The 17,467-nt window shown below is 34.3% G+C and overlaps 1 protein-coding gene across 2 annotated transcripts in view; it reads right to left on the bottom strand.

Moving 5' to 3' along the window:
• Positions 1 to 17,467, bottom strand: part of VPS37A (VPS37A subunit of ESCRT-I) — a 38,106-nt gene that overhangs the window by 19,825 nt on the left and 814 nt on the right. For both annotated transcript variants that reach the window (XR_012124009.1, XM_073219090.1), the window contains exons 2-4: positions 4,988 to 5,062; positions 3,018 to 3,132; positions 2,319 to 2,419 (exon numbers count right to left, since the gene is read on the bottom strand). Coding sequence is in view for 1 of the 2 variants with exons in the window: in XM_073219090.1 (XP_073075191.1) it covers positions 2,319 to 2,419; positions 3,018 to 3,132; positions 4,988 to 5,062 (291 nt within the window). In the remaining variant the exon portion in view is untranslated. The remainder of the gene's footprint in view (positions 1 to 2,318; positions 2,420 to 3,017; positions 3,133 to 4,987; positions 5,063 to 17,467) is intronic.

Here is a 17,467-nt window from a genome sequence, read left to right as displayed (position 1 = left end):
AAAAGGAGAGCTAGTATCAAGTGAAAAGATGCCTGCGGACCTTTAAACTTCTATAAGCAGGAAGCAGGTTGAAAAAACTACTCACCTGCAAACAAGGGTTCAATTTAGGAAAGGTAGAATGATTCAGAAGATGAAAGCAAGAACCCAGAATTACTCTGTGAAAAATCATTCCTACAAAGTAAGACTAAGTCCTTATTAAAGAAACGGCAGTGTATGCTTAACAGGATTTCAGAACTGCTATGGAACAGTGGCTCCTGTGCACCTCCATTTTCTACCTTTTTGAGCAGAAGGGTTCACAGTGGTTATCTCAAGCCTGTTCTACTGTTGTACGATGGGTGTGTGAGGGGCAGCTAGCTACCCTGTCTTTTTAATTCATGCCTTCATATCAAGAGGAACTGTACTTGCAGAACATACCTAAGAAAACTCATCTGTACCTGAATCTGATTTAGATGCTGAAACCTTGGATCCTGAACAAGAGTTGATTCCGTAACGTGGCAAACTCTGAAAGTTCTTGAGAGAAAGAATAAGTACATTTTTGCATATGGAGATGTGAATTGCTATGGCCAGAATGTGGCACACTATTTTCCAAAATGGCAATAACCAGATTTCCAGTCCCACATGCCCTTCTTGATCTTTGCGACTACAGGAGATGGTGTTTATTTCCCTTCACCTTTGAACCTGGGTGGAACTTTGTGACTGACTGTGCAAACAGAATGTAGCAGAAATGATACTAACTGACATCCAGGGCTATATCATAAAAGGCAATACAGCTTCCACCTGACTTGCTGTTCTTTCCTGGGATGCTTGCCCTTAGAATCCAATCACCATGCTCTGAGGAAGCCCAGGGCATATACAGATGTATCAGCTGATGCTGTCAGCTAAGGGCTCAGCTTCAGCCAACATTAACTGCCAGACAGAATTAAGTAAGCCTTCAGATGATTTCAACCACTGGACTTCAAGCCACACCAACTAAAGCAAAAGATGAAACAAAAACAAGCTGTCTCCATAGTCCCTAACCGAATTGCAGATTCATAAAGAAAATTGAAGTTGTTACTTTAACCATAAATCTTAGGGTAGTTCGTTATTCATTCTTAGTAATTAGAACATACCCCTATTCAAGAAGCTTTTGGGAGGCTGTAAGCAAGAAACTAGGAAATAGCCTGATAAAGAGAAACACACAGGATCCAGGAAAAGAAGAAGAATCCAACACAGTAAAGTGAGAGAGGGAAATCCTAGGGTGAGAGCTGTGCAGTAGTAGTACAGAGTAACAAATTCAGAATGGGCAGGAAAAGAACGGAGCAATGTCTACAGGGGGAAAAGAAATAAAAGGAACCTAGAGATTATCTGACAGGTTTGATGATTTTGAAAAATTATTTGAAAGATATTTTTTAAACTTCTGAAAAATGTGGAAAATTACAAAGATTGAAGAGAACAAAACCAATGAAAAATGGAAGTAATTATTAATTACAGAAAAGAAAAAGTTATAGCATAAGGAAATGCAATCATGACAAAGTACTTGGCTTAGGGAATGACAAAGTACAGCAATAGGGAATATTTACACTCAAAGTAATGAAAACACCTAACATGAATTTAATAAAAATCACAATATAATTTCACTGGGGGGATGAGGGGAAAAAAGGTTTGTGAAAGATAATGAATCCTCATCAATTGTAACAGGAGGTCAATAGGTAACATCTAAAATTGAAGAATCAAGAGATAATAATACATATATATTATTCATATAGACAAAGGTAAATACAGCTAACCTTTGAACAACATGGTTTTTAACTATGTGGGTCCACTTATATGTGGATTTTTAAAAATAAATACAGTACAGCACTATAAATCTATTTTCTCTTAGGATTTTCTTAGTAACATTTTCTTTTCTCTAGCTTACCTTATTATAAGAATCAGTACATAATACATATACAAAATATGTGTTAATCAACTATGTTATCAGTAGGCTTATGGTCTTTTACATAATATTATGTATGATATATAAAAGCCTACAATAGCAGTCAATTAGTTAAGTTTTTAGGGAGTCAAAAGTTATATGTGGATTTTCAACTGTGCGGTGGGTGTGGGGGTCAGTGCCCCTAATCTTCTTCATGTTGTTCAAGGGTTGACTATATTAGAGAAGCAGCTAACAGAAGAAAACACAGTTGCCTCTGAAAAGTATGAATGTACTTACGTGAAGGTAGGGATGTGAAAACAGAGGATTGCTCTTTAACATCATTTGAAATTTTAAATTACATTTTGATTTACTTTGATAAAAATAAATATATATAAGCATTTTTCTTTGTAATAAATATACTTACTATGGAAATGCTGTTGAAGTAGGAGCTAAAACTGGAGGGTTCTTCCAAAACTCATCTAACAGACTCTGAATGATTTTTCCAAGATCTGAGTGCATTGTGAACTAAAGGCAACAGTAATACAGGGTGATCAAAATCACTTTCAGAAGTCTCATTAGGACAATGTCACTACAAAACTTAGTTTTTAACCCACTTTTGCAAGTCAAGAATTAAATGAAGAGCAAAGGATAGTGTGCCAATGAACATATTAGCAATCTATAACTTAACAACATTACCTTACAGAATCAATACAATAAATAAGTCAGGTTAAAAGTCTACTTAAACAACAAGGCTGAAATATTTTCACATGTTACTATTTATCTATTTATAATAATGTGAAAGTTCAAAGGTAAATACTGAGAGTATATGTAAGCTATAGTCCCTCACATTAATCAATCACATATGTATCCTAAGAACTTCAAGGGATAACTGAATTTTATCCCTTCCTAACAACTACAGAAGATCTGTGAACCAAAGTTCTAACAATAGGTTCTCACCAACAGAAAACACCTTCAAATTACTATTAATATTATATATAGTGAATTTTTTTTGAAAACTACTGATTCCAGATGAGATTTTAGATCCATTTTAGATTTCTGAAATATTTAGTAAAAAAAATACACCTGTTATATTACTCTGAAATAAGTTATGCCATATACATACATTGTTTACTAATGGAGAGGTAACATATATTCCTTGTTTATCCATTAAGTGATGTCGTATTGGTGGATAAACACTGATCACTGGTTTTTCCTGAGGAAATTGTGGAGGGAGCAATCTGGTAAAAGCAGAACAGATGAAAAACAACAACAAAAAAAGACAGCAAAGGTTACATTACATAGTCATAATCCTAAAACAAAGTTAGTTAAAATATTTAATTTTCATACTTTCCTTTAGATTAATTATTAATAAGTACTCTATTATGGTTGTTGAGTTGATCAAAATACACAAAAGGATACACTTTGGCAACAAGAACATATATAAAGTAATTCAACACAGTAAAACCTCCTTCATGTGGAATATGGATATCCTGAATTATGGAATATTCTTCACACCATGACAGTTAATTGCTTTCTAAGACAATATACTAAGTTATACAAAATCTAACTAAACATCAGATCAGGCATTTCTACCAGATGAGCCATATTAACCCAGTCTGGTTATTTACTAGACCACAAGTTCTGGCCATATAAATTCCTTGTGGTTTTTCTATTTTTGAAATGCTGCCAAGAATTATTTCACTATTGAATTGTTAAAGGCTGAGAGGATAAAATGGGAAGTACTAGGACTAAAACACTGCTTTGGTTTTTTACACTATCTTCTAAATGTCCCAAATAACACATTTCTCCTAACTTTAAGGTCAATCATATGAGTTCAAGTAAAGAACACTAAATTTTCAATACAAAAAAAAAAAAATCTTGACCTTTTTGCAACTACTATAAATTTAAAATTAGGGAGTGAAATCTTAAAAAATGGGATTTAATAGATACAGAACTGTTTTCCAACTCTCCTCTAAAACTCAGAAGAATGTCCCTATAATTGCCTCTCTTTTCTCCTGCTGGCTCAGAAAACTATTTGTTGACAGCATAAGAAGAAAGCTTGAGTCCCTGTTGCTTCTCCGACTTAGCCCTACCTAGGGCATGTGAAGAGATAAAACTACTTCATTTACATAGTTGAAGACATTAAATTAGTTCGGTACAAAAATAGGCAATGAATGGCCTTTGGAGACCAACCAATCTGGGTTTGTATCTTGACTGCACTATTTTTTACTGCCTATGTGATTGTGTTTACCCTAATTTGCAAGGCTGTTTGCTGTGAGGATTCTAAGGGTTCCTATTTATCAACAACATAGCATAATGTTTGGCACTGTTAAATATTCATGCTTTAATTCACTCATTCAATTAGGATTTAATAAGACCTCCGATGTGCTGGCACTATGACAGACAATGAGGATATGAAGTGAACAATCGATGGTTCCTGCCTTCAAATTAGGTGCCTTTATACTTTGCCCAAATATCTGCTCCAGCACCTAGCCATCTAACATAATAATTATTTGACACTAAAGTCTAATAATTGCACTTACAGTTAAATGGGTACTTCAGCAATCACTTTGTCCAACATTTCCTCTTTAAAACTTAATAACCTAATGGCTTTATATTCTAAACTTTTAATTTTCTTTTCTTTAAAAATAATCAGATCAAAATCAGCCTTGAACTTTCTGGTTGATACAGTATATCTGTTGCTGAAAACTACAATAATTTAACTTGTTTCTGAAAGAAGTGAATACGTCTCTAACAATTTTCTACATATGATAACTTTGCCATTATGTTCTTACTCTTTTGGCTTACCTCCAGCTAAAGCTTTCATGCAAATCAATAAAAATGATCATAGTACTAAGAATTACTATTACATCTTTTTATTGCATTTCCACTTTTATGGTTTCTTTCTTACAACAATATACATTACAGTGATGTCTTTAAAAATGTTTTATTTCAAGAAATTGTATAACTTTAATAAACTGTAGTTACTAGAAAGGGAATATTTGAAATATGTTCAGTAACTAAGAAACAAAATTTTTAAAAAGATTTTTAAAAGTCCTATTACATGACAAAATAGGATACAATTCTACTCACATATTAATGTTAATTGTCAGGTTGTTTACGGTGATTGGCAACCTGTATTCCACATCTTTCTGTATTTCTGCTATACTGTAGGAGAAAATTTGAGAAAAAAATTTACCTAAAGTTATAAAACCATTAAGGTTAAAAGAAATGCTAAATATTTTTAGAGCCTACTAAAACTATTTCTAATTTTAATCACAGAATCTAGATAGCCAATATAATTTGTATCTTTAAGGAAAAATAATAGGTTTATCAAGTACTTTTAAAAGACAATAATATTTTGAGATATCCAAGTGTGTGTGTGTTGGGGAAGAGGTAAGGAGGGAAAGACATTGAGGCAAAGAGGCAAAGAAAAACTCTTGTATTAATACTAGATTGATTTGCTATCACTTCATCTAATTCATCATTAATAAAAATAATTGTTAGCCCTCTGTTTAATACAGGTCAGCAAGACATCTAGGTTCTGATTCTAACTCTGCCACTACCCAGCAATAAAGACAGCTGGGAAGGCTGGGTCTTAGCAGCTTACTTAGAAGTCTGGATGATATGTCCCACAGTCTTAAGACATCTGCTGGCTGCTGTCCATACACAAGAATTCCCCTTATACCTAAATAAGTCAAGTGTGATTTTAATCTTGGTAACAATGTTCCAGCCTTTCCTACAGCTAGTAGTTGCTACAGACTTTCAGCCAATAGAGAGAGGGAAGAGGTGGGGTGGAGTTTCCAGAAAGCATTTTAAAGGGGAACAAGAAAACTGGTATGAGTCCATTTGCCCCTCCTGGCTGGACCTCACAGCTGTCTGGACCGTAAGTGACCCTGAGAATGGATGCCATTCACTAGGGGGAGCTAAGCAGAAAGACAGAAATAGTTTGGGTCCTTGATGACTATGGAATTGTCAAACTGAATGCCTTTTGCGTGTCTGTTTTATCTTAAGTCACTATTTTGAGAGTTTTTGTTATGAGCAGCTGAATGTAACTGCCAACTAATAAGGGTCCCTAGTATTTTAGCATTCCACATTCACATTTTTTATTTTTAATTGCAGGCATACATTACAATTATAATCTACCAACCAAATCTTTTGGAAGCCCACTTGCAATTCTAACCAACATTCATAACATTTGTAAAGGGAAAAATGTTAGGTAGTACTGAAGAATTAAGGTTGGGAGGAAGTTGATAGTTAGGTAGACATGAAATTTTTTCAGGTATAAATACCTTTGAAAGATTTAGCATTAACATCATGATTTTTTGTTCTTTTTTTGGTTGCTGTAACTATAACTTTAGAAAACCTTTTATTTTCCTAGTTTTTTGGCCTTCTGACAAAAACCTAGCCTCTAGAATATATAAATTTTAGGTAGCTTGAAAGGTTGAGAATGCTGGGATGGACATACAAAGAAATCACAGATGTTGATAAGCTCTCTCCTCTGAGATGGGATGGGGTTATGATTGAGAAGAAACAGCTGAGACTCAAGAAGATATTCCATATTAGGACTTACACAATTTTTATAAAGTTTCTCATAAGGAATCAGGTTTGGATTGGGATACTGTCAGCTTCCTCGGCTGTAATAAACAGCACACAGTCAAAAAATGGCTTAAGGTTTTTATTCCTCTTCATTATCTCACCACCCTAATTTATTACTGCTTCAAGGGAATACTGGTCACAAAAGGACCCAACAGTTCAAAGCCAAGTAGAACATCTTAGTGATTAAGAACTTGACCTCCTAACCTAGGCTTCCTGGAATCAAAAACCTCCTATGATTTACTTGTATGATCTTGGCAAGTTACTTACACTGTCTAAGTCTTATCTCTCAAATGGGATGTTAGAAGTATTTACCTAAAAGAGTTCTTAGATTAAATGAGATAATACATGTAAAGCCTCCACATGATACCACAATAATTACTCAGTATACACTAGCTATTATTAAATAAGCACTTAGAACATGCATAGAAGTTGGAGCCTTGTCTAATCTGTAGTACTAAAGTTAAATAGCTCAGTTTCTTAAACAGTGTATTTTTTAAAAAAATTTTCATAGAAAAGTTAAGTTGATTTTTACTTAAATCATTGGCTAGAGGTGTTCAATTCACTGTCCCCACAATTATATTTTTGACATTTATTTCAATTTTTGACAAGTTTCTTTCACAAATGAAGTACAAATACCTGAAGGTAACACACGCAACATTAATAAGAGCTGAACAATCATTAACAAATATCAAAACAAGTTAATTATGGCAACTGATTGGGTTCAGGAAAGGCTACCCCAAAATATGGCACTTTGTCATCTTGAGTATTTTAAGCTGAAGGAGGAATTTTGAGAAAACAGCAAAAGCAGGAAAGTTACTCTGACCTCCCATCCCCGGACTTTTTCCTGAAACAGGTCATAAAATCCTCATGTGAGAGGTGCCCTATCTTATCTCCAAAGACAAAGGGGCACCAAGAAGAATTCTGACAGGCTTTGCTAATCACACCCCACTCCCCTTCACTACAATTACCCCATATTCCTTAACCTATCACATTCCTCCATGACTGTTTACTCTTTGTCAAACTTAGCATAAAATACTCAGGTCTGTTTCTTTTGGTCTTCATTTCCTTATTAAGGCTCCTGTGTCATGTAAAACTTTTATTAAATACATTTGTATGCTTTTCTCCTGTTAATATGTCTTTAATTTTCAGATCCAGCCACAGACCCTAAGAGGGCTGAGGAAAACTTTTTCCTCCTTTACACCAGCTGCATTAGACAAAATGACATATCTGTTTTACTTAATTAAAATAATAATCACTCCCTGAAAAGTTACCATGTGATTTTTGCTATTATAAATAACTTAAAAAAATCAATTCCAAATATAATTCATTCTTATTAAAAAAACAGACATAAAAATCACTTAGAACTTGTATCCCTAAGATAACCATTGCTAACATACTGGTGTATTTACCTTTTCATCTTTCTACATTCACAGCCTTATTTATAATACATTACAACATACACAATTATACTGTATATTCCATATGCAAATAAGCAGAAAGAAATTAAGAAATCAATCCCATTTACAGCTGCATCAGAAAGAATAAGATACCCAGGAATAAGTTAAACCAAGGAGGTGAAAGACCTATACTTTGAAAACTATAAGACACTGATAAAAGAAACTGAAGAAGACACAATAAATGCGTAACTATTCCATGTTCATGGAGATAAAGAATAAATATTGTTAAAATAGCCATTTTACCCAAAGCAATCTAAAGAGTCAATGCAATCCCTGTCAAAATATCAATGACATTTTTTACAGTGATAGATCAAATAATCCTGAAATGTTTATGAACCACAAAAAACCCTCAGTAGCCAATGCAATCTTGAGAAAGAAGAGCAATGCTGGAGGTATCACATCCTCCCACTTTCAAACTGTACTATAAATCTATAGTAAAAAAACATTATGGTACTGGCACAAAAACAGATCAGTGGAACAGAACAAAGAGCCCAGAAATAAATAAATCCACACTTACAAATGGTGAATTAATATATGACAAAGGAGCAAGAATATACAATGGGGAAAAGACAGTCTCTTCAATAAATGGTGTTGGGAAGACTGAATCACTTATCTTACACCATGCACAAGAATTAACCCTAAACGATTAAAAGCCTAAATATAAGACCTTAAACCATGTAACTCCTAGAAGAAAACATAGACAGTATACTAACTTTTCAGCATTAGGATTAGTAAATTTTTTCTGGGTATGTCTCCCCAGACAAGGGAAATAAAAGCAAAAATAAACATGTGAGGCTACAAACTAAAAAGCTTCTAAATAGCAAAAGAAACCATCAACAAAACAAAAAGGTAATTTAGTATTTGGGAGAATATATTTGCAAATGAACTTTCCAAAAAGGGACTAATATCTAAAATATATATAGAACTCATACAACAACACCAAAAAAGCACAATCCAATTAAAAAATGGGCAGAAGACCTGCACATTTTTCAAAGACATGCAGATGGCCAACATGCACATGAAAGAAGTTCAACACCACTAATCATCAGGGAAATGTAAATCAATACTACCATGAGTTATCACCTAACACCAGTCAGAATGGCTAATATCAGCAGAAGAAATAACAAGTGTTGACAAGGATGTGGAGAAGAGAGAACCCTCCTATGCTGTTGGTCCAGCCACTGTGGAAAGCAGTACAGAGGTTCCTCACAAAACTAAAAATAGAAATACCATATGACCTAGCAATTCCACTTTTGAGAATTCACTCACAGAAAACAAAATCACTAATTCAAAATAATATATGCACCTCTGTGCATACATAATTTACAATATTTATAATATTTACAATAGCTGAGATATGGAAACAATCTATGTTTCCATAGATATATGAATGGATAAAGAAGATATGGTACACACACACACAAAATGGATTATTAGCCATAAAAAAGAAAGAAATATTGCCATTTGCAACAACATGGATGGATCTAGAGGGTATTATGCTAAGTGAAGTAAGAGAAAGACAAATACCATATGATTTCACTTATTTATGGAATCTAAAAAACAAAAACAAACAAAAAAGAAATAGTCTCCTAAACACAGGCAATGGATTGCTGGTTACCATAGGGGAAATGGGTGAAGGGGATAAAGAGGTACAAACTTCAAATTATAAAATAAATTAGTCACAAGAATATAAGTAGAGCAGAAGGAATATAGCCTCTTGGTATATTGCACTATAATATTATATTTACACTAATATATTTCTATTATAATTACCACTAATATTAATTACATGGTATATTAATAATACCTTAATATTATAACACCTGTATAGTGACAGAGTAACTACACTTTCTGTGGTGAGAATTTAGTATGTATATAATTGTCAAATCACTATGTTGCACATCTGAAATCAACATAATATTGTAGAGCAACTATATTCCAATAAAAAATAAAGCATGCAAAAAATAAAATTGATTGCAGTGATGGTTGCACATTATCTGTGAAAATACTAAAAATAATTAAATGTACACTTTAAATGGGTAAACTATAATCTCAACAAAGCAGTTAAAACTTTTTTCAATAAAAGAACAATTCTATTGTACTTACAATTTTTAACTTGCTCTTTTCTAAATCAGTAAAGGTTATTTTACAGTATCTTTTTTTAATGGCTTCATAATGTTCTAGTGTGCTATATAACCTATTCTCTATTAGATGTTTAGATTGTTTCCAATTCTTACTACTACAAATCATGCTCTGAAAAAAAAATTCTTAGTCATATCTTTATGCTGACAGGTAGTACTTTTTTAGCTGTAAATACACACACACACACATTTTAAAGTATACATATCACAAAAGAAAATTTAAATGACCATTAACAGTTTTATTTTCTAGGTTCTTTAAGAGAAGTGAATTGCTATGGTTTTACCTAAGTGGTTCTAAATCTGTCTGGGACTAAAGAAAGCTATAATAACAGATAATTTTGTTAGTCACAATGTTTGATTAAGTTCATCTTCATTTCTCTGATAGTCCCTGAAACTATAAAATAGACCTTGAAATGCAATGGAGGCACAAATTATGGTCAAAAGATTCCTTTTGTAGAACAATCAATCATTTATTTACTACTTCATATTTTGTGTAAGCTTGGATTTCGTAAGACTTGGTTTAACTGAACTACATTAATCCACCATCTTGAAAGGAAATGAAAATACAGAGATGAACAGTGTGTAGTCTTTGCTCTCAAGAGGCAATGAACATGAAGAGAAAGGCCAAGTGATTAAAAAAGATCAATTCAAGATACTGATGGCATGCCTTTCCCACAGTGTTAGGCAAATCTTGTAAATAAAGGATTCAGATGCTTGATGGAGGCAGGTAGATGGAGATTAGACAAGTTTCTTTTCCCATCTAAATCTCCAGGAAATAACAAAACAGACTTTAAAAAAGCAAATCTATAATAGTGCTGGAAAGCAAATAATTCCATAAGCAAACAAAAAATTTTGAGGAACCCCTGAAAAATAAAAAAGATGGGATTAGATTTAAGGAAAAGGGATGAAAATAAGGAGAAAATAAAGAGAAAGAAAGTAAACACAGGAACTAATGACAACACAAAACGGAAGACCAATGCACTGTAGGAGCAGTTTGAAGGTCCTCCAAGCCCTTGAACTTAAGTCAATGCAAATCCAGAGGGTGGAGGGTGGGGCAGGAGCATTTATCAGGATAATGAATGGGGAAGAGCTTTGGAACCAGATAGGTTAAGCAGTTTCTTTTCCCTGCTTGTCCAACCAGCAGACAGCAGTAATATCTGCACCTGGAACACAGTGAGGTAGTCTCTAAGGTAGCACTGCCTTAGACTACTGACTCTCAGGGAGGCTCCATTTCCATAAGTCAACTATCAGCTTGCCCCATGTTGGAGCAAGTCCCTCTTTTTCATTCATCACTAGAGGCAGAAATGAACATAGCAAACCAAGCAAGACATGCAGCAAACTAAAGAAGCCCAAAACACAAAAACTCAAGGAAAAAAAGGTAATTGGGCAAACACAAGACAATTCTTGTGCATTAAGAAACTAAAAATTTTAAAAAAAAAGTTCAGTGATCTGATAAATGGTTAAGTAAATGGTTCAGTGCTCTCTTTGGAAAATGCTTCATATCATATCCTTCTCTTGGAGAATACTGATGCACTTTACCATACTGAAGTCTTCAAGAAACTCTATTATAAAGTTTTAAATCTATTTGACAATGGACCACTTACTTAACAGTATTTTTTGAACAGCATTCTGTACAACACAGGATAATGACAGAGATGTGCAAAGAGCTAAAGAAACACAGAAGAAAGCACCTAACCTAAGCAGGGCTAAGGGTGGTTGGGTGTTCTGGGGGGAAAAAAAATCTGAGCTACACCTAAAAATCAGTAACAGTTAACACTCAGGAGAGAGAATTAGGGAAAGGAAATATACATTCTGGACAAAGCAAAGAGCATTAGAAAAGCTTCAGATATGAAATAATACTGGGTCTCTAAATGTGTCCACATCCTCTGCCATGTAAAAAGACTTGATATTCTCTCTGCTGACACCTCTCCATCAGTCACATCATCATCTTCTGGGACAACCAGGCATTAAGCTAAGGAAGCTGAATTTTTTTGGGCAAAAGTTAGGAAACTGCTAAAAGGAACAGCATGGTCAAACTCGAATTTTAGAAAAGATTACTCTGGTAGTCACATGGAACAAAAAAATCAAGGGAACAAGACCGGAGGCAGAGAGAATAGTTAGAAATCCTTGGTAGTAGGGACGGAAGACTGAGTAGAAACAAGGACGATCAGGTTTTTGGTTTAGATGAGCAGAAAGCAGAGGTAGCTTGGAAGGAGCTCAGAGGGAGGAGGAGAGGGGAAGATGTGGCTCGATTCAACTAGCAATGGGAGAAATGATTGGGTGCTTTTTTTTTTTTAAAGCAGGTATGGAGTGAAACTATTAGGGAGAGAATTAACTAGAAATAGCACTGGAGCTATTTACGTTCTATTTAAGAAAATTTTTCTTATAAACAGTAACATGATTTATTGTGTCATGTACTCTTTAATTATAGCTTTTAAGCACTGGTTATATAAACTATATGGTTTGATAGCAATTAAAATTCACTTAATTATGGGATTGTTTGATACACTTAATTTTAAAGTTCACTATAAGAGCTCAACATCCAATCAAAATATTGACATTTTGTAAATTTCTGTAGCATCAATAAGCTAAGGCTTAGCAGGTTCTTGCAGGATTTTTTTTTTGTTCTTAACAAGGCAATTTCCTTCCCTAAGGAAGTTTTAATGTCAAAACCTGTAAGAGTTAGATAAAGTATATAAATGAAGGCAGTTGCTTGTAGTACCACAGAGAGGACTACAAACTCGTAAAATGGAGAATGGGCAGCCCCACAAAGGGGACAACAGCCAATCTTCAGCTCAAAGCAATGTTGCTATATGAGAACTGTTCCCAGGTTTTCTATTTTAAAAGAAGAGTTGGAGGGGAAGGGGTTATATTGTACTTGTGCTCAATTTTGTTGTGAATTTAAAACTGCTCTAAATAATAAAGCCTATTTTTCTTAATTGGAAATTTGGGTTTTTTTAAAAAGTCTCAAATTCTAAATGCTGGTAATGGATCCATTTTTTTAAAAATGTAACACTGTATAGTGAAAACACATACACATATCCCTTTGCTATAAATTTATTGTGTTATCAAGTTTGTGCATGTGTCCTTAAGAAATGACAGTGAAACCTACAGAAAATTATGGAATTTAGGTTTACTCTGAAACCCAGGGGTTTACAGGAGAAAGTCTTAGAACTATGAGTGAGGAGTTAAGTTAATAGCTATAAGGTAGAGAACTCTCTGAGGCAGTTATAAAGCTAAAGGCTTGGACACTCAGAATGAGCAACAGTCTTCAGGGTCTGGCAGCACAAGAAAATTCCAAAACAATTTTTAAAGACTATGGAGATTGGCGCTATTATTTTTAAGATATAAAAATAAAGTAACTGCTATCTACAGAATACCTGCTGCATGCCAGATAATGTTCTAGTTTCTTTACTTGTATCATGTTGATAACTTCAAAATAGGTACATCTCATTTGTGAGGAAACTTTCTTTCTCAAATGAACTTGCTCTCTGAATGGCAAGTCAGAAGTAGTCCTGCCAGAGACAAATGAGCTGTAGGTAGGCTTGTGGGGATTAAGAAACAATAAGCTTTGTAAAGGCATTTAGGCTGAGAGGCAGCAGTTCCTGGCACCCTGATTCTATGCAGTGGAAAGGAGCGTAATCTGTCACATGTACTATGTGCCAGATGCTCTAATAAACATTTATACATATAACTTAAATATCAACAATCCTGCATAAGAATCACAACTCCTGGTTTTACAGATGGGAACTGGAGACCCAGAGAAGTTCCCAAGAGATCCTATTGCTAGTACGTGTTAGCGCCAGGACTGGAATCCAGGACAGTCTGATTACAAATTTCATCAACCTGTATCATGCTATTCTCCCCAATGCCAATAATTTTTGCTTACTTCCACTTATGTTATTCAAATTCATTTTGTCTTTTATTTCCAAGAGAGTGCTCACATTGAGAACCTGCAGAACCAACAGACTTTCACAGCTGGGCAGGGCACTAAGACAGCAGGTAGTTAATCCTTTCACTTGGGCTGTCCTAAGCCTATTAAGGTTGTGTGAACACCCAAGGCTGTACCACCAGCTAATGGCACATCGTATCTCCGACTTGTGGCTCAGGGGTTCCTTCATTAAGACCATTAATTATACAAGAGTGAAAAAGAAAAAAGCAATTCTGATAAACATAATAACAACCCTCAAATTAGATTTTCTTAGTAAAATTAAAAACAGTACCAGAACCACCGTGTGATTATTAAAATGAATGCATAAACTCTTGAGAGCTGATCTAAGTATAAAGTAATACAGGATTACTATTTGTATGACTTTAAATTTACATCATTAATTACAGATAATAATTACCATTCACAACATAGCTCCAGGTTGTTGTTTTAGAGCCAAGTAAATAAAATAATAAAGAAGCTATTTAACTTTAGATACTGAGAGAGAAGAGAAACCGGCATAGTTAGGATGGCAACTGTTAACACCACCAGTTTTCAGTACTTTCTGACACAGGTACAATGCAGGAAAATAACTAACAGCCTCACTTCTGAAGAATCTTTAAATATTGGGATTAGTTAGGTATCACTTGGGATACTTTGAACTGCAAATAACTAAAAACCTGGGCTGAAAGTGGCTAAAATAGTGAGGGGTTATTCATCTTATAAAGCAAGAAGTCCAGGGGTAGAAGTTTCCAGAGTTGGTCAATTCAGCTTCACAGTATTATCATGGACATCCCACCTTTCTATTGTACACATTCAGTAGTTAGCCTGTCTTTCGTGATAAGCAGTCCCAGATGTCCCATGTAACACAATACCCAAACCATAAGAGCCACTTCCATCTCTGTTATTTAGAGATTATTTTGAGCAGCTCCCCAGCAGACTTCTCCAACTCCCATTGACCAAGATTAGGTCAAGAGTCCTGTTTTCACAACAATTAGCGGGAGGAATGAAACCATCATTACTGGCATAAACCATATTTACCTACTGTGGTTAAAAGAGCACAGCCTCCATTAAGTATGTGGCCCTGCAGACCAGGAACCCAGATAGAAGCAGATTTTCTTTTAAGAAGTCAGGAGAAATGGATTTGGGTGGGAAACCAACAGTGTCCCTTAGGAAGTGGAAGAAACAACAGATTTGAAATCTACTCCTGACCATTAAGTCAGGAATTTTTGTGGTAGAATCTATTCCTTGAACCTAGTCTATATAACTATCAGTTTTCATTTTTATAGCAAACAGTGTCATTATGCTTTGGTTAAATACTTTTTTTTTTGTTATCTGCTTTTTTTTTTGTTAGAAGCTTCTCATTTACTAGTAAATCGATGGGGAAATACACAAAATCCAGCTAACCTTTAGGAGAGGCCTGAGGAAGATGAGTTATGAACTGCCTAAACTAAAAAAAGAGATTACATTCATTAGATTCTTTCCTGAAAGGGAATTTTAATTAGAAGGAGTTAACAGAAGGTAAGAGTGGGAATGGGGTGGGTAAAGACTGAGGAGGGCAAAAGTCGTCAGAGACTTTCAGGGCCAGGGAAGAGCTGCTGACCCCTATGAGTGTGAAACGTGGAAGAGCTGGGCAGCAGGAAACAAGATATTGACATTCATAATTCAGGAAGTTTTGCATTATTCATTAAAATGCTACGGGAAACATTCTTTCAACTTTTTCAGAGTGCACCTTCAAAATAACCAATCAAAGTGTCTTTCTGTACAAAAATCTTTAAGTTGTAGTACTGAAACATGTCAGATACTACACAGGTTACTTTTACCAGTTAGCTTTAAAATACATGTAATGAGATAAAAGGGCAAGTTTAACAAGAATAGATTCATAACATTTTTTCTGGTATTGTACCATTCCTTGAAAACTGGAAGTATATGACTTACTTTTCTCCAGAATTATCCAAGTATAGTTTATAAATGTGAAATATTTCAATAAAACTGCAAGTATTTTTATAAAAGAACTTAAAGAATCAAGTACTTTAAGTTAGACAGTCATAACATTACAAAATATGTAGATAAGGCCACATGTCCAATAATATATGCATAATTTCTGGCTCAAGAAATAATAAAATGGATCCTTTCTGCATGTGACTCAGGCTATTTACTGATCCTCTTAAACCAATTCCAGAGCTCCTTAGATTAGCAATTCCTGCGTTAGACTCTCACCTGATTTGAGAAGCAAAATAAATACCTAATAAATTTCAGATCAATTACTTCTCTTATTTACCAGCCTTACCAGAAAGGGACTTTGTGGAGTATTTCAGAAATTCAACTCCAACTCAAAGAAAAAAAATTTGCCAGCAGCGAGAACACTTAACAATATTCTACAGGCTTAAAAGCAATTAATTCTAAAGGTGTGATTCTAACAAATATTTTGGTAACAGTAGTACTAATATGGTACATAGACTTCCAAGGTGACACCTTCTAAGGAGACAAACTTGTGCTATGTTAAAAATGAGTCACCTTATTTTAAAAGCATTATCATCTAAGAGTAGTACAGAACACTATTACAGATTAGTACAAAACACTATTTAGAATAAGATTGACTTGTAAGAACTCCTGTGAACTTATTTTCCAAAGAGAAAGCCACCATTAAATCAAATAGAACACCACTCTTTCCTTTTAAATACCACAAGTTTTTACCTTTGTAAGGTTCTGAGCAATTAAGACAACCAAGAAACACCTGAAGTTCAATCAAGACTAGGCCTCAACTTAGCCAAACTGATTTTGCAGTGAATTTTTCTTTGAGCTATGGACCTAATTTAAACTATTTACACTATAACTTTCTTACTTGGGAAATATTATTAGTATAAAATGGCTCCTAATCGTTCATTCAACAGGAATTTTATTATCTCAGAATATGTATTTTCTAAATGTATGGAAAGTCTACTAAGAAAGAGGGTTGAATATGTCGATAGCTTTACATTAAAATATATGCCGTGGCACTTAAGTCAATATACTTGCTCAATTCATATAATATAAAAAGGCAGTTTTAATTTTTGAAAACCATTAGAGGCCACAGACATTTGCAATAAACAAGGCTGAAGCAAACCAGTTTGCAGTAAAAACAGCTGAAATAGTTTGAAGTCCAAAAGACTTCCAATCTAACCATGCTGAAAACGGAAAACTCCTAGTAAAACAACAGAATCCAAATGAACATAAGAAACAATTTCTGAGTGTGTGAACAAGAATAATAAAGTGAGAAGTGTAAAGAGACTGGTAGTTGCCAGATGGGGGGAGATAAATTTAAAATTACAGATTTAAGAATGAGTATGTCACTCCCGGGCCAGAATAGCTCACTACTTAAAACTTTGACTTCCCTTTTTTTTCCCCCGATGTTAACAGTTTTTTTCAAAAACTTTCCTCTAGCGAAATCTGGAGATTACTCTTCACA

Source organism: Manis javanica, chromosome 12, assembly GCF_040802235.1.
Source record: "Manis javanica isolate MJ-LG chromosome 12, MJ_LKY, whole genome shotgun sequence".
NCBI lineage: Eukaryota > Metazoa > Chordata > Mammalia > Pholidota > Manidae > Manis > Manis javanica.
The sequence above is the reverse complement of the archived record's forward strand: the minus strand, read 5'-3'. Positions and strand labels throughout refer to the sequence as shown.